Source organism: Oncorhynchus gorbuscha, linkage group LG11, assembly GCF_021184085.1.
Source record: "Oncorhynchus gorbuscha isolate QuinsamMale2020 ecotype Even-year linkage group LG11, OgorEven_v1.0, whole genome shotgun sequence".
In the NCBI taxonomy this organism is placed as follows: Eukaryota; Metazoa; Chordata; class Actinopteri; order Salmoniformes; family Salmonidae; genus Oncorhynchus; species Oncorhynchus gorbuscha.
The window spans coordinates 52,746,675-52,765,277 of NC_060183.1; the positions used below are offsets into that span (position 1 = coordinate 52,746,675).

Below are 18,603 nucleotides of genomic sequence, written 5' to 3' on the forward strand. Positions count from 1 at the left end.
CAATATATTCACGTAATTTTCCTCCCTCATGATGCCATCTATTATGTGAAGTGCACCAGTCCCTCCTGTAGCAAAGCACCCCCACAACATGATGCTGCCACTCCCGTGCTTCACGGTTGGGATGGTGTTCTTCGGCTTGCAAACCTCCCCCTTTCTCCTCCAAACATAACGATGGTCATTATGGCCAAACAGTTCTATTTTTGTTTCATCAGACCAGGGGACATTTCTCCATGTGCAGTTGCAAACCGTAGTCTGGCTTTTTTATGGCGGTTTTGGAACAGTGGCTTCTTCCCTGCTGAGCGGCCTTTCAGGTTATGTCAATAGAGGACTCATTTTACTGTGGATATAGATACTTTTGTACCTGTTTCCTCCAGCATCTTCACAAGGTCCTTTGCTGTTGTTCTGGGATTGATTTGCACTTCTCGCACCAAAGTATGTTCATCTCTAGGAGACAGAACCCGTCTCCTTCCTGAGCGGTATGACGGCTGCGTGTTCCCATTGTGTTTATATTTGTGTACTATTGTTAGTATAGATGAACGTAGTACCTTCATGCATTTGGAAATTGCTCACAAGGATACACCAGACTTGTGGAGGTCTACAATTGTTTTTCTGATATGTTTTGATTTTCCCATGATGTCAAGCAAAGAGGCACTGAGTTTGAAGATAGACCTTGAAATACATCCAAAGGTACACCTCCAATTGACTCAAATGATGTCAATTAGCCTATCAGAAGCTTCTAAAGCCATGACATAATTTTCTGGAATTTTCCAAGCTGTTTAAAGGCACAGTCAATTTAGTGTATGTAAACTTCTGACCCACTGGAATTGTGATACAGTGAATTATAAGTGAAATAATCGGTCTGTAAACAATTGTTGGAAAAGTTACTTGTGTCATGCACAAAGTAGATGTCCTAACCAACTTGCCAAAACTATAGTTTGTTCACAAGACATTTGTGGAGTGGTTGAAAAACGAGTTTCAATGACTCCAACCTAAGTGTATGTAAACTTCCGACTTCAACTGTACATTAATTATTAATTTTGGTTGCCTATCCTGACGTGAAGCTTGTTTTATAGAAAGTATTTGACTCTGATGTGTGCCACAGAAAGTATTTGACTCTAGCCACAAAATTAGAAGGCGGGGGGAGGATTTCAGCAAGGCCATTTTCTTGCCTGCCTAAATTCCCCACCCCCCCTTCTATCTTGGTACTGCAAGGCCTGGCACACTTTAGAATAATTTTTGGTGACCTATCATGCCCTCTGATGTGTGCCACATGAAGTATTAGACTCTAGTCACAAAAGGAAGTGGTTATTTCAGCAATAATAGTTTTCAGAGCCCTCTACTGTTCTCTCTACCCATCCCTCAATACCCCATCTCATCGTGCTTTTCCCTCCAATGGCTTTTCCTACATTTAAAAAAAAAACACTTTTTCTGTTTTAGTTTTTAAGAATGTAGGTACAGTAGTAATAATAAAATAATAATAACAATAATAAATAAAAAATGTGTACTCTGGGCAAACAAGAAAGTTAAAATATATAAGGCAACTTCAGTGCATATCCATAATCACAGTAAACTTATAATAATATTTAAAAAATAAGAAAAAAAAATACATATATAATAATATAATAAACAAAACTATGACAATGTGCCTCAATGAAGAATCCCTTCCCCAATAGGTCCCTTCGCCCTCAATAGGACACCCCCAGCACCTCCACCCTCCCCATCAACCTCCCCCCACTCATCAACCACAAAACACAATAATGATAATAATAATAGAAATTAAAATAAAAAATATATATATTAAGATATATACACATATGTACAGTAGATATACATAAACATATTCACAGGACACTCAACCTATCTCTTATCTTTGTCACTTACATCAGATATGCAGGTGACATTTCCACCTGAATGACAGCACATAATCAGCAAGACGGAGATGCTCTTCATCCAAAGGAATGCCTGCCCATTCTCAGATGTTAGATAATCGGAGATGATCACTACTTCCATTCACACCCTGCTGGAATCCCTACATTCTCAGATTCCCCTGTTATTAATCTCTATATTGTAATCAATAAACTGTTTCAAAATGCTGTACTTTTATTAACATATATGTTCAGATCATTCCTGAGAGAGAAGGGGTGTAATATCTCCAGATGAGCATGTGGTACCCTTCCTCACCCATGCCAACAAGATATTACTTCTTGTGGGGTCTTTACCTTGAAAGTAAGTATGAGAGTATAAATAATGAACAATTAACCTACTGAAAGTATATTGACTAAAAGGCAAAACAGAACTGTCAAATGATATTACAGCTGCATCATTGTATACTTGCGAATTAGAATCTTAAGTGTAACAATTTTGTTGGGGAAAACTGAAATTGCCATCAAATTTTTTTCCCCAGTTTGCTGAAAGTGTTCTGAAGGAGGAGTTGATTGTCTTTTCAAATACAGACAAAGATGTTAACATCATGAGAGAAGAAATAGCAGTCACTCTCCTCTAAAACACTGGTATGTTCAATTTCTAATTTAATATAATTGTAGATAAAAAATAAAAATAAAAATGTATATGGATCTTTTAAGGTAATCTTTGATCCAACTTCTGACTAGATGGCCACTAAAACACATGTAGTTAAATAATTATGTTACAAGAATCCTATACTATTCCCTTGTTCACTGTTTGCTCAGAAAAAAATATATGTAAAGCTGTATAGACTACTTGAGATTATGTTTTGCTAGATGACCTGAGCCAACTGTACCACTTCTGTGGGGAGGTGGACAATAATGAGGCAGACACTAACTGGGTAATTGCTTGTTCACTTCTAAAGGCACATTTTTAGGAGTACAAATTGGTGTAAGCAGTAATATTTCTAAAGAGTGTATCATTAGTTTTGTCTGATAATGAAGTGATTGTAATTCAAGAAAATGTATTTAATGTTGTAAACATATTAAACATTTTCATCATAAATTTCAGATTGGTTGTGACCGCTGCCCACGATGGTTCCACCAGTCCTGTATAAAAATAAAAACCATCCCATCATTGGAGGATTATGTCTGCGCTGCCTGTCAGGACGAGGTTAGGCTTGAGTTCCAGGCAACGGTATCACCTGGAAAACTTTCCATAAAAAGTGGACTAAATGTTCAGTTGAGCTGTTGCAGCTTTACAATATTTGTTTATGTTATTTATTGTATTTTTATATTTGATTTGTCATTTCATACCTTATTAGGCAAAGATCTAAATTTGTATTTCTTATTTAATGTTTGTTAATTAACAAACGTAACTTTCTTTTATGTTTTTCTGTAATTGTGTGATAATATTTGTGTATTATCATCAATTTCTTAAACATTACAAAATGTTTCTGAAATAAATGTTTGTTTCTTAATACTCTAATTTTGCTTTCTGTGACACACACTAGCAGTCAACATGGCCTACCAAAATGATTCTGAAGTATGCCAGGCCTTGCAGTCCCAAGATATAAGGGGGGGAATTTCGGCAATTTCGGCAATTTCGAAAAGCATTAAACATTTATGGAAATGTAGCTAGTTAGCTTGCACTTGCTAGCTAATTTGTCCTATTTAGCTAGCTTGCTGTTGCTAGCTAATTTGTCCTGGGATATAAATATTGAGTTGTTATTTTACCTGAAATGCAAGGTCCTCTACTCCGCCAATTAATCCACACATGAAACGGTTAACCAAATCGTTTCTTATCATCTCTCTTCCTTCCAGGCTTTTTCTTCGCTTGACTTTATATTGCAATTGGCAACTTTCATAAATTAGGTGCATTACCGCCACTGACCTAGTTCTCTTTCAGTCACACAAGTGGGTATAACCAATGAGGAGATGGCATGTGGGTACCTGTTTCTATAAACAAATGAGGAGATGGGAGAGGCAGGACTTGCACCTGCGATCTGCGTCAGAAATATAACTGATTTCTATTGTAGCCCTTGGCAGCGCAGACGCTCGTTGGCGCTTGCGAGCAGTGGGTGCAATAACTTATTAACATAGATTTCTACATTTATTTTGCAACGCTCCCATGTAGTCAGCCTGTAACGTGATCAGAAATTTCAACAAGCATGCAAGTCGTAACAATGAAGATTTGAGTGCGTGCGCGTTCACGCGAAGGGTGAGGGGAGAATTCTAGCAGGGGGAGCTTTTCGGCTCAACAGTGTTGACATGCTAACTAGTGATAACGCTATCTGTTCTTGTTAGCTAGCAACATATCTATTTGATGTAACTAGCTAGAAATCTAGCTACTTTAGTAAAATTGCGGAGTTCTATCACTTTTCGAGAACTAAATAGTTACATAACAAATAAATACAAAATACTTTACTTGATAGCAGTTTGTCGGACGGAGATCGCTCTCGCGTTGTCACCAGCTGTCTAATACCTTAGATACGGATAATGTGATTGGCAGAGACAGTACCATGGATAGTATACACGTTTTGATTGGTTTACAGTTTAGTACACTGCGGCGTGTGCCTGTCCAGCTAATGAACACAAAAGTTCGTATTTTAATAACATGTGCAAGAATTGACATTGCCAAGAAACGGAAATGTGTTCAGAATAAATAAATATGCACATGTAAAAATGTTCATCATTAGAGGTCTCTCCTACTCTAAATGAAATGCTGCAGATGTGCAAGGCAGGGTTTTCCTAGTTATGCAGTTGGTCAAATTGCATTCAATCAATTGATAATCAATATATGACAATAAAATTCTAATATTTACATGATCATATCATAATACTGAAATTGGCCATAATTTACCAACTGTATCCAAATAATCCTAATTATTGAACATGATTGGCCAATTGTATTTCTAATAAGAAATTAGCTACTGCAACATGTTTAAAACTGAAAGTCATATTAGTCGTAGTGGATGTGTGTACACTCTAGGCCAAAAAGGAGTTCTTCAATATTATTTAATCACGACTTTATTAATTAAATTCATATTAGCTAAGATTTGCTTTCTTCAAGCCATTTTTCAGTAACACAAAATAAGAAATAATACCAAAAAAAAACTTGGCAGCATTTTGTCTTTTAAGACATTGCAAGAGATGAAACAACAATAAAAAGAAACAGACAATGGTTTTTGAACGTTCGCTTTAGTTGTACTGTAACATGTAGTAGATCAAAATTAAAAAGATTTAATATATGTATATATTTATATATTTATATTGATATAGTAAAAAAAATTAAAGCAGAAATGTCTGTCTCATTAATTCACAATAATCCTCTTAAAGTATTCACACGCAATAGCTTGATATATTTGAATATATATGTACACATAAATAAATTATATTTACATCCAAGTACACTGACTTTCTGTCTCTACCAAGAACACAGCAGGACACAACAGAAGTACATAGCAGCAAATGTTGCCCCAAGACAGAGGGTATGTGGGCCTCCATCCCTCTATACTTACACCATCCTCATATAAACCAGTCCTCTAACATTCATTCTCTCTTTAAGTCCTCACTCCTTTCACCCCTCACTTCACAAAGGCATTCTCTAAATTGCCCAGACCCATTATAAAATATATGTCAACATATACTGTACACACTATAATGTTTAGAATAGTTTCGTATATTGTAAAATGTCCCATACAGCCAAATATAATCTTGATATCTATAAAGGTAGTATATATTGACATATACATAGTTTTTTCAAATAATGGTGGGTCCTGTTCAAACAAGTACACCACACAAAACTCCATTGTCTCAAAGAATCATTCCTAAAATACATTACTCTTCCTATAAAGTCTGAATCTCACCATGAGTATCTAACACCAAGTCTGCTGGCTCAGCTACAACCTGATGCTAGTGATCTTAAATAGACACTTTGCTCAGATAAGCAGCTTCATTGACCAACCTTGCCATGCAAAACAAACTCGCCCATTACCTAATCCCTAACATGTCCTTTTCTGTCACTTTAAGAAATATCAATAGAGACCAAAAGCATCTAGAACGTCAACAAATTACAAACTGCTTTTGGCTGTCACCTACATAGTTTCGAAACGAAGAAAAATGCCACAAAAAAAAGAGGTCATCCTGGGATTGATCAAGCCATTTTGTGTCAGTTGTCGCCACATGGTGGCAATCCTCAGTCACTGCAGCTACTGACAGCACAGAGAAACCTACATGTACAGCATCACTGGAGAGGTAGGAAACAAAGGCTTTTAAACCCAGCAATGTGCTGTTAATCATTCACAGCTGCAGTTCCATCAAATATTTGGAGATCTCCGATTGGTTTATACAACTGATCGTGTCATGCAATCCTGCCCCTTAGGGTTCTGAAGCCTCATTTCCATATCTCAACCAAGCACACCTCTCACCAGTCCCCCCCTTACCATGATACAATGCAATACACTCCTGAAAAACACATCTCACATCCCTTAAAAACGGCTTCTGTATCCTAACCTTTTGGTTGTTTCCTTAGTGATTTGGTGTGGTGGTGTGTTCTTATAGCACACATAAAGCCACAGGGGGAGGCTGTGTGGATGGATCTCCCCATTTACCTGAATCATAGCTGTCTTTACCTCGTTCCTATTGTTAACAGATTATTCTAATCTGTGTACATGACTAATAAACTTTGATTGGATTTTGATATAACCATGTGAATTAAGAAGAAGAACTGGCCCTGGACCTGTTGCACATGGCATACCATAACCACACATGCCCAACAGTCATGCCTCAAATCTGACACTTACAACAGTAGTGTTCAATGTTGTCCTTCAAGCCCCATTTTGTATATAGGTTGGTAAAACTGTGTTTTATTCAAACTCTCTGTCATACATTAGTTATTATGATGTCCTAGGCAAAATCTGCAGGATAATTCCCTTGTCTATACTTTTACATTATTTGTTAACTGTAGTAGTAGTATTGGGCTTGATTTAAATAGATTCTACAGGTTTTTTATTTCAAATAATTTCACCCACACACCGTCTTGCTCTTTATGATATATGAATATCATGCTAACAACAATGTAACAATAGCTTTTCCAGTAGTGTGTTACTCTTGACTCCAATCTTCACCCCAACCTAAATGTTCATTTGATTGCCTCATATTGTGGACAGCAGATCAATCAATCTAAAAACCTGCATACAAGGGGGCTTGAAGAGCGGCTTTGAATACCACAGTCTAAACTGTTATTTTTCTCCCCCTTTCCCATTGGTCCTCCATGCCTCTGTCCACCATTCATAGTGCAGTGCGTCCTAGGACCGCCCCGGGGTAGCAGTGAGTAGTATAACCATTTAGGACTGTACCAAATGAATGCTATTGATACAGGTGCTATGTGGTATGGTTTAATTATTGTAAACGTTTGTATTAGCTGAATTTAACTGATCGGCAGTGTTCTGGAAGGCCATATATCTACAGCAAATAGAATCTAGATCTCTGTAGACTCTATCCTCTCCAGACGGGTGGGCACCGGCCAGGGGGGGGGCAGCTGGTGGAGGGCAGGGGGAATTATTGTCCTCGGCGAGGGGAGGTGGGGAGAGAGAGGGAGGGTAGGGGGTGACGGGGGCAGGCAGGGGGATGGGGGCCAGGGACTGTCGGGTTGGTGAGGTGGGCGAGGGGGTGGTGTTGGTGGAGGTGAGCTTGGAGCCCAGCTGGCCGACGCGGAGCTCCAGGGCCTGGTTCTTCTGCAGGGTCTCCACATAGCTGAGCTGCAGCTGGGCCTGGTACTTGAGCACACGCTCCTTCTCGTCCATCCACACGTGGCGCTCCTTCTTGAAAGTGTGGGCCTGCCGCTCGCGCTGCTGCCGCTCGAGACGCAGCTCGCCTTGGAGGCGCTCCAGCTGCCGGCGCAGATCCCCCGCTTCCTCCCACTGCTGGTGGGCCTCCTGGCGCTGCTGGTGGATTTCCTGCCGCAATTGAGCCTCTTGAAGCTGGTGGGCCTCCTGGCGCTGGTGGGCCTCCTGGCGCTGGTGGGCCTCCTGGCGCTGGTGGGCCTCCTGGCGCTGGTGGGCCTCCTGGCGCTGAACTTTAGCTTCATCGCTCTGCAAACTCAGTATGGCATCTGGGGGAGGTACAGGGGGTGGAGGCAAGGCTGGGTAGGAGAAGGCAGAGCCCTCAGGTGGGCTGTGTGGGGAGGAAAGCCCCCCTCGGGTCCTGGATGCTTCCCTGCTTCCTCCGCCACCCCTAGCCTCGATGGCCCTATCCCTCGCACTGAGCTCACCTAGGGCCCGCTTCAGCCCCACCACCTCAGCCTCAAACATGCCCAGCTTGTCCCTCAGCAGAGAGACCTGGAGAGACACAGGGAGGGGAGCAGGAGGGTCAATCAGTAGTTAAAGAAAGAGGAAGTGAGGGTTAATTCACTTGAAGTCCTCACAAGGATAGTATAACAAGGAAAATTCTGAGAAGTGGGGACATTTTGCCAGTCCCCACAATGGAAAAGGTTATGTTAGGCTTATGGTTACAGTTAGGAGTTCGATTTTGAGGTTAAGGTTTAGGGAAAATGGGAATCAAGTGAGTGAGTGAGTGACTGAGTGAGTGAGTGTGTGAGTGTGAGTGAGTGAGAGAGAGTATTATTTGTGTCTTTCAAAGTGTATATGAATGCCTGTATCGGTATGCATGTGACTGACCCAAGAGCGCAAAACGTGTGGTGCACAGAGCAGAACAACTCTTCAAATTGTAGCTAGTGTTTCAGGTCTGTCTACCTCGGTCAGCGTCCTCTGCAGCTCCCCTTCGCAACGCTCCAGCTCCAGGCTCTTGGTGCTGTAAGAGTCCTTGAGGCCCAGCATGGCCTCCTCCCGGTCCCTCAGCTGGGCATTGACCTCCTTCAGCTGGCCCCGCAGGGCCACCATCTCCCCCGCCCGCTGGGTCACCTCCGCCTGGCTCTCCCTCAGCTGCTGCTTCAGCAGGGAGATCTCCCCAGCCTTCTGACACACCTTGAGGGGAGGAAGGGGAGGGGGGATGAAATGTATGAAGATGGTGGAAATAGAGATCAACAAGCATGTCTCTGTCTAATGGTTATACATGTACAGTATAGGACAGCTATTGCATATATGATCATTGGTTTTAGACAGTACCGTCCTTTTGTCCTTTTTTTGGCATGGACATCTAGTAGATGTTATGCTGGGCCCTCACTCATCTCCCTAGTATTCCACACCCAGCCACACACACCACCCCCTTAATCCCAGGTAGTCCCACCCCCCTATCTCACCTCCCACTTGGTCTCCTCCAGGCGGGGCAGGATATCGGCCTGCTCCTTCCTGTAGTCCAGGCACTTCCTCTCCAGCTCCTCCTTCTGGGCCAGCAGTGCAGCCATCTCCTCCTGTAGGCGCCGCTTATCCTGCGACAGACGGCTGATCTGGGCCTGCAAGGCACTCTGGGAGCGCTGAGCGCGACGCGTCACCTGGGTAGAAATACTTTTAGTAGAATGGACATTCCCCATTCAAATCAACATTTGGCAGTGGGTATACCGGTGGCAACCATATTGAGTGTACCATTTGGAATAAAATTAGAGAACAGTGATTAAATCATCTCTTTGCACAGAACTTTACTCTGCATCTCTAAACTGCTCTTTTAAACTCATTATTTGCCTTTTCTCAGTGTTTTTCCATGCAGCCATGGCTAATGGTATTGTGCTATATGATATTGGGTATAGCCTACCACCCCACAACCTGTGAACTGAGGAGCCATTCTATACTTTTAATATACAGTATATTCTGCAATTCCAATATCTATCTATTGTAGTTGTGTGGTCACCTGCTGCAGGCGTGAGGCATAATTCTGCCGCAGCTCGTCCATCTGGCGCTCCCACACGCGCTGCTTCTCCTCAAACACCTGGACGATGGCCGCCTCACTCTGGTCCAGGTTACGGCGCATGTGGAGAACCTTGCGGAGGGGAGGAGGAAGGGAACTCGGGTGTAATTAATGTGTATTGTGAGCTGCTCATATTTCCATACACTGCAGGAGGTGTTGATGGTTATTTCACAAAATGGCTGACATCTATTATCAAGGTAAGTGCATGAGGACCAGTTACTGCCCCACTAGTCTTTCATATTTCTTTGTACTTCTCATATGCAATGTCAATGAATGTTGAATATCAATTGATAGCATTTTAGGTGATCCACTATGTCTCCTTGTATTGCATTGTATGAGGGTAACACACTTCACCCACAAACTGCCACCAATGTGTAACACTCCAATATCACATATCGCTACTTCCAAAACCCTCAGTACTTGAAAACCTTGCACTACTATTTCAGACACAAGGCCTAACGTATCTTACCTACTTGACCATCAGCTAATAAGAATACAGTTGTCCACTCAGCGAGTTTCAAGGCTCACCCAATGGTTTTAACGGTTTATTCTTAAGCCATAGACACTATTATGTACACCGTAAAATCACTGGTACAGTTACCCATGCCCTCTACAGGTCATGCAAACTCCTCAAATAACAGATTTTTGTGATTACACTCCTCTCCATATGTACTTGGACAGTGACTCTAAAATTGTACATTTGGCTCTATACTACTCCAGCATTTTAGATTTGAGATCAAATGTTTTATATGAGGCGGCAGTACAGAATGTCACCTTTTATTCAAGGGCATTTACATACATTTTACAGTTTAGAAATGAAAGCACTTGTATCTAGTCCCCCCCCCCCCATTTGAGGAAGTCATTTGGAAAAGTATTTGGACAAATTAACTTTAAGTGTATTAAGGTAGTCAAAAGTTTAGTATTTGGTCCCATATCCGTAGCACGCAATGCCTACATCAAGCTCGTGACTCGTTGCATACATTTGCAGTTTGTTTTAGTTGTGTTATATTTTGCCCAATAGGAACAGAATGGTGACTTGAGTAGTTTTCTTTCTAAGTGAAAGATGTTTTCTGAACACTTCTAATTAATCCTGATAATGCCATCATTACAGAGGCTACAACAAAACATGCTACCTCTCAACATTGGGTATTGCCAGCATAGATTGTTCTGGCAATTCTCACATACTTAGAGACTTACCCAGAAAGACTGACAAATATGATTCAAACATGTATTGGCTCAGGGGGTTGAATACTTATCTAATCAAGATATATTATAGTGTTTTATATATTATATCATTTTTTGCAAATGTTAGAATTTTTCTTCCACTTAGACAGAGTATTTTGTGTAGATCGTTGACAAAACAATTGACAATTAAATTCTAATCCAACTTTGTAACTCAACAAAATGTGGAAAAAGTCAATCAAGGGGTGTGAATACTTTCTGAAGGTACTGTCTAGGTATAAAAAGAGCCAAAAATGTGCACTTTCATGAAGATTCTCAAAAATGGTTTATGATACAAATGTAAAAAGCATGTTAAACATCCTTCCTCCCAATAAAGTTTTTATGTGAGAATTGCCAGAACTATCTGAGATACCTAAAATGTTTTCGGGCCATGCTGGCGTGGAATAGTCCCATTACCATTAACAGGGGAGGTTAGCATTTTTTGGCGGATATGATCTTTGAGCCTCTAGCCTCATTTTTCACGATTCATTTATGATTATCAATAATCATGTTAGCATCCACATTAATGTAGAAGTGTTCAGAAACATCTATTCTTACACACAATCAAAGTGACTCCAAAATGGCACAATCCCGAAATACAATCCTGAAACACAACCGAAACAAACTGCACATACATGGAACGAGTTTGTGAGTCACAAGCTTGATGTAGTCATTGAGTGCAAGGAATATGGGACCAAATACTAAACTTTTGAATTCTTTAATACACTTGAGGTGAATTTATCCAAATACTTATGATTTACTTAAATGGGAAGGCTAGATAAATAAAGTGCATTAATTTCTAAACAGTAAAACAGATATGTAAGAAAATACCCTCAAAAAGCTGAATTCTGTACTGTCACCTCGTATTAAACATTTTATCTCAAATACAAAATGGTGGCGTATAGAGCCAAATGTGAGATTTTTGCTTCACTCTCAAAAATACATATGGATGGGAGTGTATATAAAATAACTGTATTCACTGTGCTATAGTTTTGATAATTTGTTCCCATTTGTTTGTTACTTCCAATATAATCTCTTAAGACTCCTCCCTTCTTAACCCCCCAATAGTATCTATCCTCTCCCTCCCTCTTTCTTTCCTCATCTCCCTCGCTGTCCTCACCTCTTGCTCTCTCTCCCATAGCCGGTCCTCCAGGTCCTGGATGACATCATCGGAGGAGGGAGAGGGGCGAAGCGGCGCGGGGGCGTCACTCAGGTGGCTGAGCCTCTGATAGGACAAGGAGCTCTTCCCGGAGGAAGAGCGACCACTATCCGAGGCGCTCAGTCCGTTCTGGTATCCACTATTACCCCCGCTACCGCTAATGCCACAAGGCTTGTCCAACTTCTCTGGGGCCCCCGTGGCCCCCAGGTGGTTGATGTGGCTGGTAGAGGCACTCAGGGGCCCCAGGACAGGCGGAGGCCCGTAGCCCGAGCCAGCATAGGTGGGCAGGCTGGTTAGAGAATTCCTCCCTGAGTCGGACAGGCTCCCCTGGCCTCCGCCCCTGCTGCCGCCCCCTCCTCCGCCTCTGGTACCTCCACCCCGGCTGCCAGGGCTGTCTGTGTCTCTGAGGGGTCCTGTTACACTGGGACCCCCACCACCTCCAGACCCTCCTCCGGCGCTGCGGCACACTCCTCCGGTTTGGGGGGGGCACACCAGATTCTGCATGGAGTGGAAGCTCTTGGGTACCACAGGCTTAAAGGCAGACGGGCGGACCAATCCTTCGTTGCTCTGGATGGGGGAGGAAGGCAAATGGTATTGGTGATGAAATATAACGCGAGGATTGTACAATATACGTTATTAGGTTTACAGGGATTATGAATATGCTGCTATATGTATAATTACTTAAACAACCAGCATACTGAAGCTAAATGTGAACTTGTGATCTTAAATTCCCTGATTACAAGGGGTATTCATCTTATTTACTATAGTTTATTAATATACCGGTACACAAACTATATATGTAGATATACATGTACCAGACCTTTTCATAAATCTAATATAGCGTACAGTAATAGCTAAGGCTAATGTTATTACAGTGCATGGATGAGTTGACAGGGGACGAGATCATATTTCATGTAAACAACTCCCTGTCATAAATGAACAACACTGATTTACAGCCGGTAGGTAACAAAGTACAGTACATGAATTTCCGACAGTTTTTTATTGCTTGCACCATAACATACACATGCCTGTGTATACTCATACTCGACCTACAGCCTGTACTTGGACACACACACACACCACACACACACCTGAACCCACCTGAACCTGCTCCATCTTCCCAGAGATGGGGAGGATGTTGGGGGGGTTGTTATGGTTATCCAGCTTGGCTGCGCTGGCGCCCGTCTCCTTGTACTGAGCCAGCTGTTGGCTACTGTTCTTATCATTGTTCAGCACGTTGTTCCCACAAATATCCAAACTCACCGCCCCTCTTGGCACCTCTCTACTCCCATCACGCCCATCCCTCTGGTCCCGCCCATCCCTCTGGTCCCGCCCATCCCTCTGGTCCCGCCCATCACGCCGCCCGCCTCCATTCAGAAACACTGCATTGGCCACCTGCCTCTCACTGTTACCCGCCGCTGCCGCTCGGCTCCCATTGGGAATGCCCCTATTGCCATTGGAGACATGTCTGTTGCCGTTGTTATGGATGGGGGCCCTCCTCTCTCTCTCTGTCCCCTCGCAGAGCGGCGGAGGACGCTCGCTGCCGTAGTAAGTAGAAGATTTTTCAACGGTGGCAAAGCTGCGTTCGTCCGCCGTAGTCCCCTTAGCATGGGTCAGGGGAGGAGGTTGCTGGGAGGACCTCTCGATGCTGTAACTCCTATCTTCCAAACTCCTGCCCCTGTGGGTAGAGTTGGAGGTGGAGGAGGAAGAGGGGGGTGGTGGGGGGGCGCGAGGCAGGCTGTTCTGCTGGGTGGTGCGGGTGCCCACGCTCCGCATGGCGATCTCCTGCTGCTGTTGCTGCTGACCAGAGGTGGTGGTGGTCGAGGAGGATTCCCCGCTGGCCACACTGCCCATGCCCTGGGGGCGCCCCCCCCCTCACTCAGCACCCCGTGCTCCACACGCACTATGATGGAGGGCAGGGAGGCAGCACCTGCCAACACACACTGCAGGACACACAGAGACAGGAACAGGGGAGAGAGGGGGAGAAAGGGTTCGTTAGGAGTAAGGTACACACTGTAAGTAACAGAATTACTTAATAACTATAGACCACATACAGACACAAGGAAGAGAGTAAAGGGGTTGACATAATGTGAAGTAGACACACACACATTTTTTTAGTGACCATACACACATGATCTATAGAGTGAGACATACTATATTGTAGGATATGACTTGATTCATATCTTTACACTAAGCTAAAGTGCCATAGGCCTATACGTCAGCCATGCCATTTCCTCATGCAATGTAATACTGACTGAACACCCCCCCCCTCCTCATCCCCCGGGATACTGATACAGTGGGTGAGGTCATCCTTTCGCCCCCTCCTTACTTCTCTCCACCCGTGATCTCCCCCCCCTCACCATAGCAATGAGTTCCCAATTCCCTGTTCCCTCCTCTCCTTCTCTTTCTGTCTCTCTGAGATAGGAGTCATACTATAAAGCTATTTAGGCGATTCAAACTCTTTAAGAACAAGGTTACTTTGACACTAATTGAGATTTCTTGAGCATTCAAATATGATGTATATTTTTTTGGGACAAAAATAAGTACATTGAATGTATGATTAAAGTATGAATTAGAGTACTTATTTCAGTATGCTTCCCCTTATACGGTTACACCTCATTCCACATCATATCACAATTCACATATGCAACAATAATGAAAGCACAGCTGATATAAAATGTAAAAACTGTTGATATTAAAGGGCCAACAAATAGCCTAGCCAATGCAAATGATTATCAAGTTCAATCAAATCATAAAAAATATTAACTACATTCTACATTAACAGATTGTACCTCAATTACAGATCCTGAATATACAACCATAGAAGGAAAGGTTATTCTGCTCTCTGCTCACACAACCTTCTTGTCTTGTTCCTTTCTCTCACCATCTCACACTCTACTTTGTGATTGGTTAGCAGAGCAGGTCTTTTGTACACCTGGTATAGTTGCATGTTAACCCCTTGCCTTCTGACACATACACACAGTTGTTCCCCCTGTGCCAATGATAATGACAAAAACCCATCTTCTTTATCAAACCTCTAATGGAAGGAAAAACATGGGAGACAATCGTCAATACTTCATTGCAAATAAGGCCTTGCACAGTTTTGTGCATATAAATACAGTACATCATGTATGTATGTATCACTGAGTCCAAAAAGGAACACTATCCATATTTGTATTATATCCCTGTCACTGAACCACACCCACAGGGAGCACTAACTGATTACTCACTAGAATATCTATCTCTGATTGAACATTGACCTAAAGGTAATATGTGAATTTATAGTCCATTGTACCAAGTGTAGCCTACTACTATCTGAGCAAAGATGCAGTCAAACCTTTGTGTGAATTCTCTCTCTCTCCATCGTCTCTTCATGCCTGAAGCCAAGCCTGTGCACATGAAGCTACTATGCTTCTATGTTACTTTGCTATAATAAGGTGAGTATTGACATTCCATCTCAGGTAGGACATGGGAACAGATTGGGATGTGAACAGGGGAGTACTGAATCCTTAGGATGAGGTGCTGTGTCCAAAACGGCATACGGTACGATACTGCCTCGGGCCAGCAGAGGGCCCTGTTCCAGTGTTGGCTGAGCTGTGGCACGTGCCTACACTCGCCTCACTGCCACAGTTACACACTCCTAGGCATTACATCATCGGCTCCATGCTTCAAATAGAGAGCGCGCACACACAGGCAGGAACTCTCTCTGGTGCGCGCTCCCCCATCATTCTCACACTTCCTCTCATTAAGGGAGTCTTCTCAATATAATCTCCTGTGTTGACATGCAGTATGAGATAATTCCTGGATTAATAGGTGTAGTCTACACACCAGGAATACATTTTGCTCCACATATTTTCACTACATTGTCCATACATAGACCCCTATATACACCTCAAATGCAAACAAACCGCCCCCCAAACGGTGACCGCTGCTATCCCACTACACACACTTAATTCAAGGCCTCAAATAGGCCAGGCGTAGAAGTCCCGCAGAGCAGTCACATTGGGTATAGAGGTAACCACTGCACTGTAGAGAATATTAAATAATATGCCAATTTTATCAGAGCTCCTTTGCCATTACCAGCATATTAAAACGGACATGCTAGCTCATACTTCTAGTCCATACATATCCTCATAATAAGCTTTATATCATGTCAATAATACAGTATTTGTTTCATATATGCTTGGTAGTGATGTAGGCCTACAAATCAGCCTATTGCACGTCCAAGCCATCTATTCCTTTTAAGTACCAAGATTGGTCTAAATTCTACTGTAGGCCATTTGCTCTTGGTCTGTCCATTTAAACTCCATGTATTCAAAATCCTCTGATTATTTTTGCAGCCGCTACAACAACCTCCCCATCACCACAGTGATGTGCATAGGCTGTCAGCTGACGCGGCAATGCTAGAGCACAATGGTGAAATGTTACTCGCTCCTCCATACCAGTGAAAAAGACCTAACCCAGCCACTAAAGGCAAGAAGAACGAGATAATTGGCATGATCTATTCTATCCGTTTTTCTTTTCATTCACGCAATAGATAATGCGTGTGTGGGTCACGCAAAGCGCTCTACTCCACTCGCAGCTCTCTCTCCGTGGGGGGAATCGGAAAGGAGCGAGCTCGAGAAAACATCAGCATCCGCTACAACCCTCACGCACAACCTCTCGCTTGCGCCTCACCGATTCCCATCTTTACTTTCAATCCAATGAGCAATATTAAAAAACACGGTCTCTCTCCATCTCGCTCTCCACTTATCTCTCTGCCACAACAACATTTGAATCACCCCAAATCCAACATGGAAAGCGGCAGGATAATGGATTGGCAATGCGGTGAATGACGATAAATATAGAAAAACGCAGGTGTAGATTGTGCGCCGCGCTGCGTCGCTTACTAGGTGCGCGTATTTCTCTATGGAAATGAAAGAGCGCTCGGCTCCATCTCTTCATAGCCGAGAACAGCTCCGCACTTACTATTAGCGGCAGAAGCAGCACAGACAACGCCGAATGAAGCCGAATTACGTCGCCCCACTGCTCCTCGGCGAGCTGTCCGATTCGGGGTTCGCAGATAGGGACGTTGAAGTGGCAGTAGGCCTATAGCCTACTCGTGTGGCTCTGGTCGGGGGAGACTGCAACCGCTATTGCCCGTAGCGGATATCGGGTGATGGAGACAGCGAGAGGATGCGTGTATCAGCTGTGTCACACACCCACCTCCGCCCCGCCCCTTCTGATAGAGCACAGCACCGCCCCCTTCCCAGACCCGCGCCTGCGCCCACACAAAGGTGTGAATTCTTCCTCCACCTTGGAATAGCACACAATGTATTGATTCTGTTCCACACAGAATACGTATGCAACTGCCGGAAAATGGGGACCCCTGCCAATCCTACAACATGTCTCTCCGTTTCTATCACTATGTATGCATCTGCACATTACATTCTGTATTTATTCCTTTGAGTACTGCACAACTGAATTACACATGACCGGACAGGTTGAGTGTGTGTGTTGCTCGGACTTCAGTTCTTAGTACCAAGGGCAAGCGAGGCCTTGGGCAAACATGATGCCCAGTTCCCAGGGGCAAAGAAAGCAGAGCTGGCTGTGTAGGTGAGGAACTGGAGCCTGAAATCAGCCTCACTCAGGACTAATCGAGAGACAGATTGCAGAAAGAGACGAGAAAGAGCATAAAGCAGGGAAAGAGGGCAGAGTGAAAGAGAAACAGACATGTTGAGCTGAACCGAACTGTTAACTTGTCTGGAATTGAATATTTGGTGCTGGTCATAAAGCCAACAGACACCATGTCCCATAAGAGATAAAGTTGACAAGAAGACATCTGTCTAAAATGGCCACTCCAACGACAAAAATAAGGATAGGAGAGAGAGATGAGTAGATGGATAAGTATGACATAGAACTCTGTCCTATTTACCAAAATCAAATACGTGTATGGCGTTAAAAATCACGGAGCTCACACACATAGGCCTTTATAGGGATACAAAAACATTACAACATACTTTCCATGCAAAACACATATATCCTTTCATTGCATATGAGAGTTGCAGGTTTTATTTGGAGTAAATCAGGATCAAATGTCAAGAAATGTGTGACTCGATTGCTACTCATAATGCCTTCTTCATACACACTCCACTGTGTGCACAATCATACCCACTACAACCACTCTTCTACACATAACCCCGTCAACACGATTAGAAAACAGCCATGGTCCTTCACACTAACACACAACTGCACACAAGCCACTCCAACACAATTCACACGCAACTCGCTTTGCCAGTCGTAGAGGGATTACACACGACCGCCAAGAGACTAAAAACACACATACACACTGATTCAGGTTGTCAGAGAAAACAATTAATACTTACATGGTACATACACACGCACTAAAGAAAATATGACCGTTGTCGCCACGTACATGGTGATCCACACCCACTCTGGTCATTTAAAACACATATGTAT

General features: G+C 43.1%; 1 protein-coding gene across 1 annotated transcript; it reads right to left on the bottom strand.

The window, feature by feature from the left end:
- Positions 1-4,918: 4,918 nt before the first annotated feature.
- On the bottom strand, positions 4,919-15,030 carry LOC124047678 (leucine zipper putative tumor suppressor 3-like). The gene is made up of 7 exons (XM_046367987.1): positions 14,937-15,030; positions 13,246-14,087; positions 12,106-12,711; positions 9,708-9,836; positions 9,163-9,354; positions 8,657-8,887; positions 4,919-8,242 (listed from the first exon to the last, which is right to left on the bottom strand). The coding sequence occupies exons 2-7, from the start codon at positions 13,996-13,998 to the stop codon at positions 7,301-7,303; spliced, it is 2,853 nt and encodes a 950-aa protein (XP_046223943.1). The 5' UTR covers positions 13,999-14,087; positions 14,937-15,030; the 3' UTR covers positions 4,919-7,300.
- Between the last annotated feature and the right edge of the window lie 3,573 nt (positions 15,031-18,603).

Coding starts and splice junctions, on each gene's coding strand:
- LOC124047678 (XM_046367987.1), bottom strand. CDS start 13,998: ATGGGCAGTGTGGCCAGCGGGGAATCCTCCTCGACCACCACCACCTCT. Junction 9,355..9,707: donor ATGCCTCACGCCTGCAGCAG/GTGACCACACAA, acceptor ATTTCTACCCAG/GTGACGCGTCGCGCTCAGCG. Junction 8,888..9,162: donor TGGAGGAGACCAAGTGGGAG/GTGAGATAGGGG, acceptor CCTCCCCTCAAG/GTGTGTCAGAAGGCTGGGGA.